We start from the raw sequence: 17,629 nt of genomic DNA, 5'->3' as shown, positions 1-17,629 counted from the left end.
CGTCGTCCTTATATTGATAACAGAAAGTAAACAAGCAATTCCTATAAAGCTCGCGAGTGACAGGCAATCACTCGACTTTTACCGTTTCTATAAGCTTAGCAATTACTCGAACTCAAGTCTAGTGTTCAGTACATAGGTTCCTAGGATCATGCATCTAGGGTTTCAATCCAAATCCTAAGAACTGTAAATGCACAAGTAAGTAATACAGTAAATGATATTAATTTGAAGTATAGGTTATGTCCGGGGCTTGCCTTCTCGGTAGTTGCTAACTATTTCAGCGCTAGGCTCTTCCGAACTTTGGTTCGGGGCTTCAGTTAGTTCCGCAGTGTTTACTTGAGCGTCGAGATCACCTCCGTCAGACTCCGGAATCAACTCGTACGTCCCGTCCGACAAAGTAGTCGTATCTATATGTAATGCAAGGACAATATTAAAAACACACATGGGCAATCGTTTATAGAGTAGTTAAATAACACACTTAACTACACAAGGCATCATGATCAACAGCACAAAAGAAGTTAACTAACTTCATAAAATGAGTGGTGGTGATTTACTATACCACTAAGTCATGGTTTGTAAATAAATCAACAAATCAGAGTACAAATAGTAATAAATTCTACGAAAATTACCCTAAACAGAACATTAACATACTAAGCTACCCTGCAAAAATCATGCCAAGACATGTAACCATTTAATCACAACAAATCATTTATGCAGGAAACACCTAGCACAAGCTTGAATTATACAGATCAAACTAGAGCAAAAAAGAAGCTCAAAATTTAACAGGAGTCCTACACAGGGATTATTTATCTACTGTGAATTTTTTATGATTTTATCTACACAGAATTAAATCGGAGAAAAATAAACAAAACAGACATCAGTTTAGCAAGATTCAGTTTTAGCTCCCGTTCTAGTCATGAACTAAAGCTCAAACTTCCTGATCAAACTAATATACTCCATATGAACACTCAGGAATATTTTCAGGATTTAACAAGAACATAAACTATTTATCATAAATAAAGTATACTAAACAAGGATTAAATCAAATAAATAGCTACAACAAGGAACTGATCATGAAATTTTTATAGAAAAGCTAGTGTAACAAGAGTAAACTACCATCAAAATTTCAGCGCAACACCAGCTTTCAAGCATCAGATAAGAAAAAGATTAAATAACTAGTATTTATAAACCTAGTAACACAAATCAAAATCTACAGCAAAAACTTGCAACTAAAGCCTAACATATTATGGTTCTACTGCATAGAGCTCTTCAAGAGGATTCCAAAACATCAAGATTTGCTATTTTACGAATTTTCTATGAATTGATATTGAATTTCAAAGATCACAGCAAACTATTACAAACAAGTCCTTAGTGCACTATTCACATGAGTCTAGGTCTATTCAAATAACACCCTGAAGTTTTGTTTCTTCCACCCCGAGGTCCCTGGGCCGGGTCAGAGAGAGGGGGCGGCGGTTGACCGGCGATTTCCCGGCGAGGGGCTCACCGGCGGCGAGGGTAGAGAGGTGTGTGAGCTGCACAGGTCCACGGCGCACCCCTAGGTGATCTAGGGTTGCGGGGAGGGGCTCGGAGGCGGCGGCTCGACGGAGCAGGGCGGCTTAGCGGCGGAGGCAAGCGACGGCGAGGTAGTTCCGGCGAGGTTCGGGCGATGGGAAGCGGCCTGGGAGCTGCGCGAGGTCGAGGCGCGACTAAAGGTGGGGGCTATTGGGGTGGAGCGGGCTTGTGGTGGCGGCTCCGCGGCGGGGTGAGCTCGCCGGCGTTCCAGCGGGGCGGCGGCGGTGTTCTGCGGTGTGGGAGCGAGGAGAGCGAAAAAGGGCGGTAGGAATTGGTTTCTGGGGTATTTGTAGGGCCCGGGCGCTCGCTAGAAGGGGACGGCGGCCACTGCAGCGGGCTCTCCACCGCGACGGCGAGGTGGCGGCGGCGCGGGCGCTTCTGGACTCGGCGGCGCGCGTGGCACGGCCAGGGAGCTCCAGCGCGAGGCAACAGGAGGGGGAGGAGGTCGTCCGCGACGCGTGGGTGCCAGCGCACGGCGAAGTAATGGCCGGGAAAGCCGGGAAGGCGTCGGCGGCGACGCTGTCGGTGGCGTCGGCGGCGAGAAGCAGAGCAGGGAGGGGAAGAAGGGGATAAGGGCGATTTTGAAATTTCCAAAAGTTCCAGGGACCCCACTGTAAAGCAGCGATAACTTTTAAACCAAAGCTCAAATGGAAAAGTGCCCAACATGAAAGTTGTTCAATTTTTCAAGAGCTACAACTTTGATGTTGTGCAAAAATTTATTTGACCAAAGGATAGAGAGCTAAATTTGAAAACACAAGAGGGATTTTAAATTCTAGGAAATTTGTCTTTTTCAATGCAAATTCACTTCAACTCTAGACTCAAAAGCAAAAATGGCTGCCATGCATTAAATGCACTGCAATTTTGCAAAAACACCCTCCACTAAAGCTATAAATACACAACCTATTCAACACAACTGCAGAAAGGACCTTACATAAAATCATAATTACACATATAACCTTTCATAATTACAAAAAGATACTTTTTAAGCATTTCAAGCACAAGATGCATAGCAACAAACACAATTACTGTGCAGACACCTATTTAATTACTGTGCAAACACCCGGGGTGTTACAGTTTCTTTACGCATTCTCATGCTATTTCTGTAATTCCATTAGTACATCTCATTCAGAGAAAGCAGACCTAAGCTCTTAGCTCTATTCAACTGATGCATGCTGCTTCTTTCCAGTATACTGATATATTCACGATTCTTCCTGTAGCCATGCAATTAATTATTTTAGGATTACATAAATCAAAGCATGCCCTTCATCTCCTGACTAGCTTTAGAAACATTGAAGATTATTCCTTTTTTGACAAGGTTGTATGCAGTTTTGAGCTCTTCTATAAACTATTAACATTGGAGATTATTTCCTGAACTTTTCATTGCTCCTTTTTTTTCTGGCAATGGCAGAAGCAGAGCAGAGGTGATTGTATCTATTACATATAATTAGAACTGTCCAGTTCTTACCTTCTCTTTGTATTCTACCATTATTAGCTAGACTCTTTGTGGTCCTATATATACTTTGTTTCATTAAGCTTGCATTGTGCTGCCAGTTAATTAACATTGGAGATTATTTCCTGAACTTTTCATTGCTCCTTTTTTTTCTGGCAATGGCAGAAGCAGAGCAGAGGTGATTGTATCTATTACATATAATTAGAACTGTCCAGTTCTTACCTTCTCTTTGTATTCTACCATTATTAGCTAGACTCTTTGTGGTCATAAATATACTTTGTTTCATTAAGCTTGCATTGTGCTGCCAGTTAATTAACCCGTTATGCCATCTTCTTTCCGTGTTCCTGTGGTGCTCCTCGGCGAACTCAGCCTCAGGCATCAGAGATGAGCTCCTTCCCGAGCTGTGGAGTATGTGGTTTTCTATTTTTATCGAGAGTTTTGACTGCTTGTCCAGGAGAAGTAATTGTTTCAATTCATTTGCAAAACCTGATGATTTTTAGGTGCTCCTTGTTGGATCATATTAGTTCTTGTTCCAAACCTTGATTTTGTAAGCAAAATATCTTATTTTTATTTCATCTTGAAACTGACAGGACAGAAACTTGGACCTGGTTTAGTTATGCCATCTTGAATGTGACAGGAGGCTGAGGAACTCGCGGTCATTGCATCCAGGTGGAGCATAGAGTTAGATAGCTGCCATCATGGTAGTGTCTCAGCAGGACTTCTTCATTAACAGGAAATCGTCATGCAAATTCTTATTGTCCATTCAGTTTTATGAAACCAAGCCTAATCTGCTAGTGATGTTGCCTTTTTTTTAACTCTTGTAATAATACTGTACAAGTGATGTACACACGGCACTTGTGCCATTATTGGTGACCAAAATGCTAATTTGATGCTTGGTTGCAAGTAATTTCATTGTGTCCACACTATCATTTGTTTACATGCGTTGCAAATAAAATTGGATCAAGTGGTCCATCAAAAAAAAACTTTGAGCCAATCAATAATGTTCAAACAAGTATTGATTAGATCCTGCGCCTAAGTATACAACCGATAGCATTAGTCTGTAAAAAATATGCCACACCAAGTGACTGCGGAACTTAGTACTAGAAAGCGTGAAGGCTACGCGCGGGAGAAAAAAAAGGGCACATGCTACCTGAATAAAAAAAACCCACCGCGTGGATGTTAGCGGCAGCAGATGTGTGTGCGCGCGCAAAACCGGACGTGGGGAGGGGTGTGTGCGTGTGATGCGAAGGCAGGAGAAGAAAAACCAGCCTCCCTCGCCTCGGATCGGCTGGGTGCTGGCGCGCGCGGGTGGGGCTGGCTCGGGTATGGAATAGTTATTCCATACGCAGGATAGAGATTAGCCATGTCCTATATATATATAGGTCGGGTGAGGGTAAAATAAAAAATTGACACGTGGGTCCGGTAGGTGGTATAGAGTAGGATATAGAGATGAATGAGTGCGGAAAAATTAGATATAGAGAAGAGAATTTCGATGAGCAGAATGAAATATTCCTTTTAGAGGATGACAACCTGAGTACACTGTAGACATGGAATAATTGCGACGCTTTTCATGTTTAAACTTATGTATGAAAACAAATTTGTTAGAGGCACCTTGAACTTCCTTAATTCTTATTGGAAATTTAACGATGCTACTGCTACCGAGGGGGGGGGGGGGGGGGGGGGGGGGGGGGGGGGGGGGGCTCGTTTGATGGAAGAGTAGTTAGAATGGATTGGAATATTCCTCCAGATTTTCGGATAAGCTTGACTTGGACAGCCGTCAACTCCATCTCGTGGGAGCGCAGTGCTGCCTAGCGGGGCCACTGCCCATCGCGCACATTCGCTTGCCACGCATTGCTGCCCCTTCTGCACCGAGGTTTGCCGTGTCTACCTCCCATCCAGAACTATGAACTTGATCCATGCATCTGCTGACAATTCATCACATATATCCTAACCGCGGCTCATGTCGAAAGCTTGATTTAGAGACCCTACCTTCAAATGACCATAACTTTTCGATACGTACATAAAATGGGGCGATTTTTTTTAAAAAAAATCGGGTGAAATCGTCTCACAATTCATAACTTCATGTGTCACAACATGCATGTAATTTAATATGGATTATTCCACGTGTCATGAACATAAAAAATTGCCATCTAGTGGATCACACAAACAAACACATTCTGAAACATTTATGTCCTTTAATTTCGTCCCTTCCTCAGCCATCAAGAGGCCATTTGGATCCTCTCATTTTGAAAGAATTAAAATCTACTTACTAAATTAGACTATATGGTTTAAAATTTGACATCGCACCACTTTCCAACCATTTTCTAAGTTTAGACATAATCCTATCCTAAATTCATAAGTTGGGAGATGGAAAATTGACGAATAGAAGATGCTTCTTGTTTGTTCTAGCAAATGCACAATAATAAAACATTTTGACGAACAGAAGATGCCGATTGGCTGGAGAACATACTCCCTCTGTCCCACAAAAACTGTTTGTTTAGAAAATTTCAGACATACTACTAGTAGTGGAAAATGACAATATTGCCCCTTATTAACTATAGACTGTGCTATTTATTAGGTTCCCTAGATCCTCAATAAATGCAAGTGCATTGGAACCAAAAGAATAATATCTACTAAATCATCTGATTGGCTCTATACCCTTCTCAATGCAATTATCTCTTGGTACTTGATATTGCTTTGATTAGATGAACTTTTCTACAATCTAACAAATAATTTTTTTGGGATAAAATTTAAAGGCTAAACGAACCGTCTTTGCGGGATGGAGGGAGTATTAAATATCGTTGAATAAAGTAGTCTACGCTATATGATTTTTGTAGGATTAATTGAAGAGGGACAGCAAGGCAGCAGAATCTAGGCATCAGTTCGAATAAAAGTGAACATAGACGCTAACATGAGTTTAATAGGTCAGTTCGAGCACTTGCCCTATTTTTTCAACAGATTTACTTGTCATCAATCGATCGAGGAATTGCTTTTCCATCAATCGACGTACAAGGATGTTGGATCCGCAATGAATGGATGAGATTGACTCACGAGAAATAAGGTACAAACCCACTATTCCAAATTGAAAGGTGAATTTAAGAAAAACAACCCCAACAAGTTTTCTACTTAAGTTCCTAAACTAGGGAGATCTCCAAATCTCCCTCTCCACCCCTTAGGCCTAGGGTGCCTCCACGGAGCCCTCCATCTGTGGGCCCCATTCACCAGACTCCTTAAATTTGGATGAGGGCTGAAATATGAGGGCTCTTGTTGAATTTGAATGTATTATTTGGAGACTATGAGATGAGGATCAGCCTTCAAAAACTATATAAAAACTGTAATTTGGGAACTATTGCTGGAGATGATCTAATGGACCGGTTGTGGATCAAGCTGTGCCTGGTTGCGGTGGCGTGCTTGTTCCCCGTTCACACGATCTCCCGCTTTTCCGTAACCCACGTTGCATTTCTCTCCCTTGTCGGTGTTCCCGGCGGCAGTGGGCGAGCGGTGGAGCGTGCGTCCTTTCTCCGTCGCATGCGCGTGCCGGCTTGGGCTGCATGGTGCTCCGCCCTAGTCTGCGGCCGGCGGTGGCGAGTTGAAGGCTGAAACAGGTGTTTGACGAGTAGCTGACACCGACGCCCCCTCCATTCCTGCCTTCGCGGCGCTCTCCTCCGAGTCCCTGTCTGTTCATCTCCGACCTTTCTCAATGTCTCAGTGCATCCTTAGCCTCCAGTCTCCCAGGTAGTACTTTTTACTCCATCCTCTCCACTGCCTTGCTACTTAGTTTAGCAGATCCGGAAGGGATACTATATTATGCGGGTTTTGTCAGCAAATGAAGAGGAAATTCTAGGATTTATTTTTTTGTGTGACTTGGAAGCCTGTGCTTTGCTTAAATATTTGAGGATTTTGAGTTAAATGTTTGTTTGATTTGAGGTCTGTTATTGATGGATTGGCATATATGAGTGTCGATTTGGGCCTTGTTTTATCAATGTTCTGCACTACATTGGTTTGAGTACAGAAATAGACAACGAAAGCTCGGAGCAGCATGATCACCGGTCACACATAATCTGAGGTGAGGTGTGTGTGTGACCACTTTTGCTGCATGCGTGTGTGTGTGTCTGTGTGCGCACGTGTGCAAACCGGATAAGATAGATCATTCAACTGTTGAAACCGAATAATGTTGGCTTTTGGGTGGTTTTGTATTTTTTTAAAAAAATAAAAAAATTCTAATTATTAGCTTTAAAAAATCAAAACAAATTCATTTTGAATCAGAAAATATGAAATTAGTACAATTTTTTTTTTCTAAAAATGTAACCTATTTATTATTGCACTATTTGAATCTTAGTTATTTAAAAAAAATAAACATAATTAGAAGCAACTAAATATTATGAAAATAAAAGATTGGATCTGAATAACTGAAAAGTATTGTTACATTTTTAGAAATTTTTTAGACCCATTTTGTATTTTTTCTTATTTAAGATGAATTACTTATGATTTTTTTAGTTTAGATTTGAATATTTTTAATTCTCACAAAATAGAAAAACACCTTCAAAACCACCTAAAGGGCTAAATTCGTCCGGTTTCAACAGTTTGATGGTCTTTGTTATCCGGTTTTGTAGTTAAAGGTTGAAAATCGGATTTTTGTGATAGTTCGAGAGTGTTAAGTGGACTTGTTCCTAATTTTTAACTCATTTTGCTGCGTTGCTTGGATTGCGACACTGATGATGAACATATTCTGATTCTACTTCATGTTGTATCTCACTGATTATGTGGAGCAAGTTGTCTTTCTCCTTTGCCTGAGGCATTAAGCAGAGACTTTCTGAAACTGAATCCAAGCCTGCAGGCTTGTGTTTTACGAGCATGTGTAATTTATTTACTCTGTTCAGAATTTAAAAATATCCTATTGTTCGTAGGATTGAGTAATCAATATTAGTCATTAGACAAGATCAAGGTGCCATGGCCTCTTCATATGAGAAATTTGCTTTGCTGTGGATCATAAGGAATTAATGGTCTCCATTATCCTAATCTATAAATAGAAACAAAATGTTATAATGATTTTTATGAGGTATGGTTCCAAGCATAAATTAGCAATAAAATTGCATGACCTGCAACATTTCCAAGTTAGCATAAGGATTACCGAAAGGTGCAGATTAATGCCACTTCAGGAGGTTTTCAGGAAAATAGAAACTGAAAAGTTATTCAAGCACAAACACGCCCATTTGGTAATATATATATTACCAAGAAATTTATATCTATTAGTTATACATGTAGCTGTAATTTTTTCCAAATAAAAAGTTTTAGATTTGATGGACCAAAAGGAATTGAATATCTCTTGTTCTAAAATTACACCATCAGCTATATATTTGTACACCTATCCATTTCTATTGCAATATTTTTTCTTATTCTACATGGCATCTGAATTGTTTTATAGTATTGGCTGCCAAAAGTTACCTAATATATATGTGGCATTTTATTATTTTCATCTATATTCATTTTATATTGTTCTTGGTGAATGTTATTTTCTCAGGAAGTTGTAGCTAACTACTAGTGACACGGGAAAAGCTCTAGGTGTTTGCAGGTACAACACCTCTGTTCTTTTTAGGAAACAATGATATTATCTGCAATTTATAGCTCCACAATTAGAGGTAATAAAATGTCTCGAAACCAAAGAAACCCTAAATTTTGTTGATGCATGTGCTAACAAATTCAGAAACTTTTGTACATATTGGTGTGAACCAACAAGGAGCACACACAAATAGATGTGCATCATGGAGTTTTTTTGTTTGTTTGTTATCAAGATTGCTTGGGAGGTCTACGGAATTTAAATTTCTAGCAGCCTACCACATTCATTAAATTCTTTATCCAACGCTCAGCTGCCACTTGAAAAAACAAACTAATATTCATATTGCATCCTAGATCTAATAAATAATTGTCAGATTGGTCATTCTAGTGTAAATTCTATATTTATTTGACTTGTTTTGGTGTTTTGTCGCTGACTATTCAAGTTTGCAGGATTTGCATTGGTGTTTTTCTCTCTCAATGCTACGTAGTAACTAACTACTTGCTCATTGTTTAACTCATAATCCTTGTTTCTCTGGATGCACTATGACTATGTTGGATACTTTTGTAACACATTTGGATATATTTTTCTTTTATAGCTGTATTTTTTTTGTGTAGAAACATCGGCAAGCAGCAGGAGGAACAGATGGAGGACCTTATTATATACATTATAGCTGCATGTGATTATGTGATATGAGTCTTATTTCATAGAAATTACCATGACCGGAAACAGCTTATACGCCGTGTGCTCGTGTGCAAGATTTCGGGCACACGGCAAACCCTTCATTTGCCTTGTGCCGAAAAAAAAACACACGGCACACAATAGGCACATGACAAACTCTACATTTTCTGTGTGCCTGGAAAAAAACGCGCGGCAAAGGCAAAACACATGGCAAATATTTCAAGTTTGTCGTGTGCCACGACGAAGACACGGCAAAGGGGCTATTTGCCGTGTGCCCAGATCTTGGGCACATGGCAAACAGCCCCCCTATCCGTTCGCACCCTCCTCACATGACCCACACTCACGCACACACTCACACGCCACACCGTCCATGCACACACTCACGCAACGCTGCCGGCTGCCGCGCCAACCCACCCCGCCACCGACGCTGCGCCATGCTGCCCGCTGCGGCGCCGCGCCACGCCGCTGCCGCGCCCACTGTGCGCCCTGTCCGTGCCGCCCCTCCGATGATGCTGCACCTCGCCGCCCTGCTGCCGACGCCTCCGGCCACGCCGCGCGCCCCGGTGGAAGCATCTAGGCCCCTAATTCGTGTTTTGGTAATATGGACTAACGCTTTCTTTTGAGAAAATGAGTATAGGTTAGTTCATGGATAAATGAGAATTTATTGATGTCATGGGACAGTTTGGAGATGATGTTCAAGGCATGGGCTCAAGGTAAAGGTATACAATAGGACTTTTCTATTTTTCCGGTCAAAAGGTGACTAGTGGTTGAAAGTGACCGGAATAATAGAATAAATAGCCATACTATCAAGAGGGGTCCTTGTATCTTTGCTTGAACGTTCTCTAGTGCCATTTTGCTCAAATATCCTTGCTGCATGTATGAGGGCGAACAACATTTTGAGAAAATGGTAACTTGGTTTGAAATGTTGAGCTGACTGCCTAAGGCGGACGGTCCGGCCCAATTTGGCGAACGGTCCGCCACTCTGTGGAAAACTTGGCCAAAGACAAGTTTGTTTCTGGTGGGCGAAAATTTAGTAGGGCGGACGGTCCGGCTCTACTGGGCGGATGATCCGCCCCTTGTTGTAAAGTTTGTCCAGAGACGTTTGCATCTCGGTTTGAATCAAAATGACAAGGGTGGACGGTCTAGCCCTTGTGGGCGGACGGTCCGTCCCATTAACTTATGTTTTTATAGAGGCATGTTTGCCTCTGTGTGGGCTGTAAGGTTGAATGGCGGACGGTCCGCCTTTGGGGTGTGGATGGTCCGCCGGTCATTTGAAGAAATTTTCCAGAGATGTTTTCGTCTCTGGTGGTCAAGGTATTTGTACTGTGGACAGTCTGCCCCTAGGGCGCGGACGGTTCACCAGGGCTCCCAACGGTCATCTCTGACACGCAATAATTGCACTCTGACTCACTGGATTTTAAATGGCGGACAGTCGGTTTCTATGAGGCGGACGGTCCGCGAAAGCGGACGGTCTGCGAAAGCACAGTTTTCACGAGTTTAGAGTGTAACGGCTAGATTTCAAGGGGAGGCCTATATATATATCCCATGCCTGGCCTTTAGAGCCCTCTCTTGGCCACTTTAAAAGCTTACTTGACATACTTGAGCTAGTTTTCATCTCTCTCTCTCTCTCTCTCTATATATATATATATATATATATATATATATATATATATATATATATATATATATATATATATATATATATATATTCTTAGGGATTGCATTCTTGTGTGTATGAGAGCTTTCTAGTACATTGCGCCAAGAGTTTGAGCTTTGTGGCATTAGGTAATCTTCAAGAAAGCATCATCTACTTTTACTCTTGGGAGCTGCCGCTCCCTAGATGGCTTGGAGAAGGTGATTTCGTGGAGCTCTGTATGGAGATTGTTGAGGTGCCCCGAAATCGGTTGTGAGAGGTCCTTGTGCTCACCTCGCCGGAGCGGTGAAGAGCAACTTTAATGGAATCGAGGTTTGGAGAGGCTTATTGATTCAAGCCGGCTCAAGATTAAGAGGTTTCTTGATAGAGAAGCGGTTGACTCTTTGGATCCACCTCATCGTGGATTAGGGTGACCGGCAAGTCATCGACACTACGGGAAAAATTTCTTGTGTCAAGTTCGGTTATTTCTGCTCATTTCAATTATTGCAATTTACCTTGAGCACTTTACTTTACTAGAACTTGATTTGAGCCTTGTCATCCTAGGTTGCAAACCAAACTAGAGATAGTTGTTGCTAGACATAGGAGCTCTCTTGTATTACTAATTAAATTTCTCTAGTGTTTGTGATTTTAGTATTATACCGTCTATTCACCCCGCTCTAGTCGGTGCTCTTGATCCTACACCCGGCCACTTCGCGGCGCAGGGTAGGAGAGCGCCGCTACGGCGGCGTAGCGCAGCGTGAGGGCCCGCCCCTCCTCCGGCGACATGAGGCAGCACTGCGGTCGGGGCGGCGGGAACGACTCCAGGCGAAGGGCACCGGCTTCGGTGACGCGGCAGCGACGACGCACACTCCGGCACGACGACGCAAGCTCCGGCGGCTGCGCTCCGGGGTGGCTTGGCGACTGCACGAAAGTGTGAGGGGCAGGTTGGAGCGTCGGCACAAAGAAAGCACGAAGCATAGGGAACGGCGGCGAAGCCTAGTGCGGCACGAGCTCCGGTGTGGCCTCTAGGTGGCGGGCGGCGAGCTTCCTCCGCCTTTGGCCGATGGCGCGCAAGCAGGAAGGGTGGTGCGGTGAGCTGCGGTGGTGAGCTGGAAAAGAGGTGGCGGCGGGGCCGCGGGCGAGGCGGCGGCGGATGGTGGTGGTGGCGGTGGCGGAAGGTATGGTGTGGCACATCATTTTTTTTCAAAATTTTTTGTGCGGTGGGCCACAAAAAACACACGGCAAAAAGTTTGTCGTATGCTCCGAGAAATAGCACACGACAAACTACTCTTTTCCGGCCGATCTATGCCGTGCACGGTTTGCTATGTGTGGACAAACCCTTTGCCGTGTGCCCCTGGTACACGGCAAACAACTGGAATCCCGTAGTATACATGGATTTTGGTGATTGTGATTTTTTTAGCAAAAATATAATTTTAACTTTGTTGTTGCTGAAAATTTTTGCCTGTAACTTTTTATTTCTTTGTTATATTTTTGGGTCTTTTTGTTGTACCTGCTTGAGCTGCCAATAGAAAATAGAAGCCTCAATCAAACATGTAGCTTAGTTCTGTTATTGCTGTATGGGCACCACAGATCAGACACTTTTTTTGTAACATGCTTTTGCTTGCTTGTATTATTTTAAGTGATATTTTTCTTCTCTGTATATGTTGTGTACACTCGTATCCAGCAACAAGGAGTTGGGCTGTTACTAATTAAAAGTCTAAAATCTTTAACCAATGACTAGTTAACAACAGCCTATTTGTATACAGCAAAGACCTGTTAGAAGCAACTGTGCTTTGATGACACAAGAAAGCAGGAGCGCTAATAACAGGTTGAAATGAAAAATAGTGGACCCGACAACAAACTTTTGTCTAGGAAACCTGTCGGAGGGACAGTGTTGGATGATGATGCAAAAGTTAAAAACCGGTGAATGATGGATAGCGCAAATATTAATCGATCGGTGATGATGTTATTTTGAACATGGCATACCCATCGCGCGGAACACGCGCGATGGAGATCCCCCGATTCCCCCACCGGACGCTTGGTTATTTTATCAGATTTGCTCTATTTTATAGCGCAGCTCAGTCGCAGCTATTGCACCGCTTCGGAGAAAAGCAACAAGTCTGGTGCCATGGCGGGCGGTGGTGAAGCCGACGCCGGTAGCGGCGTTGTTCACGTCATTGTGACACCCCGGCCCAAGGCTTAATAGGATTAATAGAATATTCATATCAACAAGTTGCGGCACTGGACGTACGGGATGTGGCCAAGATAGGACGTTCCTGGTTTGGGATTGACCGACGAGGACGTCGGTCTCTTAAGGGGGTGAGCATGTGACACCCCGGCCCAGGGCTTAATAGAATTAATAGGATACTCATACCAACAAGTTGCAACTTCTTTTCCGGAAGCCGATCTCGAAAAAACTCCAAAGTTAAGCGTGCTTGGCTTGGAGCAATTTCAGGATGTGTGACCGACCGGGAACTTCTTTCCGGGTGCGCACGAGTGAGGACAAAGTGCGCAGAAAATACATGTGTTGATCTGTGAGGGTAGTCTATATCCTATAAAGCTGCTAGAAGTAAGCGGCCCCGGCCTCGGGGAGGCGGGATGTTACAGTCGTCATGTTCCCCTGGCTCGCTTTCGGCCACATAAGCCCGTTCGCGCAGCTGGCGCGCAGGCTGGTCTCCGGCGAGGCCGGGGTCTGCGTCACGTTCCTCACGGCCGCCGGGATCACGCCTCGCGTCGAGGCCATGCTGGCGTCTGCCGCCGGCGCGGTGAGGGTCCTGCCCCTGAGCCTGCCCCAGGTCCCTGGCCTGCCCACGGGGGCCGCGAGCACCGCGGACGTCTCGGCCGACGGCGCTGAGCTGCTGAAGCTTGCCCTCGATGGCACCCAGCCCGAGGTGCGCGCGCTGCTCGCCGAGCTCCGCCCGGACGCCGTGCTGATCGACTTCGCCACCCCGTGGGTCTGCGACGTCGCCGAGCCTCTCGGCGCCAAGGTGCTCTACTTCAACGTCTTCTCCGCCGTCTCCTTCGCTTACCTCAATGTACCTGCCCGCCTCGCCGACGGACGGCGGCCGTCCGCCGTGATCGCCCGCTACCTCGTGGTGGCGCCTGCCGGATTTCCTGCGGCCTCGGCGCTCGCCTCCGTGCCGCCCCACCAGGCAGCGGACCTGGTGTACCTGTACACCAGCTTCTACGGCATGTCGTGCGTGTACGACCGCGTGGTTCCCAGCGTCAAGGGCAGCGCCGGCTTTGTCACGAAATCCTCCCGGGACATGGAGGCCCCCTACGTCGATTACATCTCCTCCCAGTACGGCAAGTCCGTCATCCTCGCCGGACCCGTCGTGCCGGAGCCACCGCGAGGCGACGCCGTCATCTTCGCATCGTTCGGGAGCGAGACGTTCCTGCCCGTCGCCGCAGCGATGGAGCTCCTCCTCGGGCTGGAGGCAACCGGCCGCCCGTTCCTCGTCGTGCTCAACTTCCACAAGGGCACGGACGCAGCGGCGGAGGTGATTGGACCGGTAGCGCGCTCTAGACTAAAAGGGGAGGGGTGAATTAGGCAACTCAAAACTTAGACATATGGCTCCAACTAGTTTGTACAAAATTAAACTAAAACAAGCTATCTAGATGTGCAACTGTGGTTGTTCTAATGTGAAACTCCTATCCCAAAAGAATTTACCAACCTATAGTCTTTCCTATCCAGAAATTACTTTATGAAAATAAATGCATACAAATTGTTAGTATGAAATGCGGAAACTTAAAGAGCAGGATATGAGATAGCAAACTCTTGACGCGGGTGTTTATCCCGTGGTTCGGTTAGCCACAAAGGCACACCTACACCCACGTTGTTGTAGCACTCACTAAGAGTATTGCTACTCGACCACCAAGTCTCTTCCGTGAACACAATCACGGTCACCTTGGCCCCGGGTTCCACTAAGGAGCTTCTCCACAAAGGATGGGGGTCTCCACGTCCCCCGCACAAAGATGTCGTCGCCGCTCCACACCAAGTCGGAGGGTCGATGACGTTGCCGGCGAGCCTTCAAAGCTCCAAGGTGCCGGCACACCGAAATCTTCTTTTGGTTCAGTTAAGAACCACAGCACAAAGGCTCTAGGCCTTGCAAACTCACTCACTAAGTGCTATCCTTTACACAACACTCTCAAAGTGTGCTAAGGGCTAAGGATATGATCACTATGCTCTTGTATGGCTTGGAGGTGTTCTTGAGTATGTGTGGGAAGTCTAGCAACTACAGCAAACTTCAAATGACCAGGGTGAGGCGTATATATAGGCCACCAAGTCTTGTAGCCGATGCTCCAACGGTCAGCAGAAAATCTGCGTATCATCGGATGAACCGATGCCTTTGGCTGGGGTAGCGTCGGTTCATCCGGTCACTCATAACCCGAAGTAGCCGTTGAACTCCTGGCAGCTGACGTCATTACACCGATGGTATGCACCGATGCTTCACCGGTTCAACCGGTGCTGAAGACTTGGCTCTTGCGCGACTTGCATCGTCTCTGGAACACAGTACGTCCAATGCACCGATGCCTCTTTTGACACCATCGGTTTATCCGGTGCTTCACTTGATGTCCAGAGCCGCACAGACTTGTGCCAATTACCAGGCCGTCGGATCATCCGACAACTATCGGATGCACCGATGCCTATAGCATCGGTTCTTCCGGTGCTACTGAAGTATCTCTGTCTTGATTTCTTTGACTTAGATTTCTTCACGGTCTCTTCAATTCTCTTCAATTCGCGGCTCCCCATCGACCCCCGTCCGCTAATCGGTTAGCGGAATCACCGTAGGGGCGGCCCTTCGGGCCTAGCTACGCCTATCTTCTCTTTGTCATCACTTGAACCTAAAAGTCTGAGAATGGTCATCTTAACAATCATATTAGACCCATTGATTATGTTATCATTCAATCACCAAAATCACTCGAAAATGACATAAATGATGCCATATTCGTTACCGGAGGTCGCGACGCGCACCCTGCCGGGCTTCGGGGAGCGGGTGAAGGGGAGAGGGCTGGTGCACACGGGCTGGGTGCAGCAGCAGCACATCCTGCGGCACCGGAGCGTCGGCTGCTTCGTGAACCACGCCGGGCTCGGCGCCGGCTGCCGCCTGGTGCTGCTGCCGATGAAGACCGACCAGTACTTCAACGCCGCGCTGTTCGTGCGCGAGCTCCGCGTCGGGGTGGAGGTGGTGCAGCGGGACGAGGACGGGTGGTTCGGTCGCGCGGACGTGACAGACGCTGTCGCCGCTGCGGTGGCAACGGGGGGTGATGGAGATGCGAGCAAGTGGAGGGAGTTCTTTACTAGCGACGCCGTGCAGAATAAGTTAGCGGTTGACTTCGTCAGGGAGCTCAAGGAGGTCGTGAGGGCGTAACAGCAGATAATCCGAGGAAAACTGCCTTCCGAGTGCACTAATGTGCCTCGACAGGGAAGCCGGCCTACTCCTGAAATCTTATGATCATTTCATGACACAGGTGCTTCCACCCAACCCTCCTCGCAAGCAAGATGACACACGTCAAGGTTGAAGGAGCTGCAAAGACAAGATCGTTCTGAAGAACATTATCCTATTTTCTACTATCAAGTACTCATATTAAGTTCGGTAGGCACATTTGTGCACAGGAGGCTCTAGTTAAAAACTTTCGGCATTAGAAGTCTTGTATCAAGATCGGATCCTATATAATATAGTTATCGTTATCTAAACTTGCTTCTCCGTACTCCCATACATACTTAGGGGCAATGTTCCCATATGTAGAGTGAAATAATCACCACTAATCAGCACATAGAATTGAATGTAAAAAAATGAATGAATCGGCCAAAACATAAATTACATGTTTATTTAATTACGAGCATCGCAAATCCCATCATGTATGGACAATCTATTGCTGCGTCCAAAATTTTCACAAAATTTTCATCATCTCCCAAGGAAGACTCAAATTGCCCTTGATCTGGAACCTAAGGCACAAAACAAAAACCATGAAAGTGAGAAATCAATTAGGTATCGGAGATGGGATATGTAAACTCAAAGTAAAAGTAAATCACTGTGAGGTAACCATGATAAAATTTCACAGATTCAATCAAAGCAATATTCATAATGTAGAACGTAGCTAAGGTATAAATAAAAGGTACTAATCTACATGAGTTTCTGAAAAGAAAGGATATATTTGAGATAGGTACCCGTCATATATATATATTTTTGGAAAAGGGAAACATTATTGATTTCAAGAAGTGACATCAAGGTGATACAATATCTTGAATCTTTTCCGACCAATGCCAAACGGCATACAACCTAAAAAAGTCTGAAACACAAAAGGACATACAAATGACTGTCAATCCTAAGATTAGACTGTCATCCATGGGCCCAGATAAAAAACTCCTTGGCCACCCACTCCAAGAACCAAGATGCCGCCGCAAGCACCTCCTGGGAAGTAGCCTGGGGGTACCCGTCATATTGAGCTTTTTTTTCATAATGTATAGCAACTCCATTATTTTTACAATCACATAAGCATACCTTTGTGTTGGTAAGGTTCGTTGACCACATGAATGAATGCATGGCACCAGTTTATTTGGTACTAGAAACATAGGCGCGGCTTTGCCGCGCCCTCCCGAAGATCAGCTCAAAGTGTATACCTTATGACCTAAAAGGATTACAAACCTCCTACACAGTTTTTTTATGATTAATATACGGTACAATTCAGACAATCACAACACACGCACACTCACCCCTATGAATACATATACGCAAAC

At 45.0% G+C, this 17,629-nt stretch overlaps 1 protein-coding gene and 1 long non-coding RNA gene across 2 annotated transcripts; both read left to right on the top strand.

The window, feature by feature from the left end:
- The first annotated feature begins 3,129 nt into the window (after nt 1-3,129).
- Nucleotides 3,130-3,940, top strand: LOC120660336. Its single transcript, XR_005669531.1, has 2 exons — nt 3,130-3,519; nt 3,610-3,940. It is a non-coding gene; the product is annotated as an uncharacterized LOC120660336 (long non-coding RNA).
- Nucleotides 3,941-13,490: 9,550 nt separating this feature from the next.
- On the top strand, nt 13,491-16,549 carry LOC120658814 (anthocyanidin-3-O-glucoside rhamnosyltransferase-like). The gene is made up of 2 exons (XM_039936986.1): nt 13,491-14,387; nt 15,849-16,549. Exons 1-2 carry the CDS (start codon nt 13,500-13,502, stop codon nt 16,257-16,259), a joined length of 1,299 nt encoding a protein of 432 aa, XP_039792920.1. The 5' UTR covers nt 13,491-13,499; the 3' UTR covers nt 16,260-16,549.
- The last annotated feature ends 1,080 nt before the right edge of the window (nt 16,550-17,629 follow it).

The sequence above is a fragment of the Panicum virgatum genome, chromosome 2N (genome assembly GCF_016808335.1).
Source record: "Panicum virgatum strain AP13 chromosome 2N, P.virgatum_v5, whole genome shotgun sequence".
In the NCBI taxonomy this organism is placed as follows: domain Eukaryota; kingdom Viridiplantae; phylum Streptophyta; class Magnoliopsida; order Poales; family Poaceae; genus Panicum; species Panicum virgatum.
The sequence above is the reverse complement of the archived record's forward strand: the minus strand, read 5'-3'. Positions and strand labels throughout refer to the sequence as shown.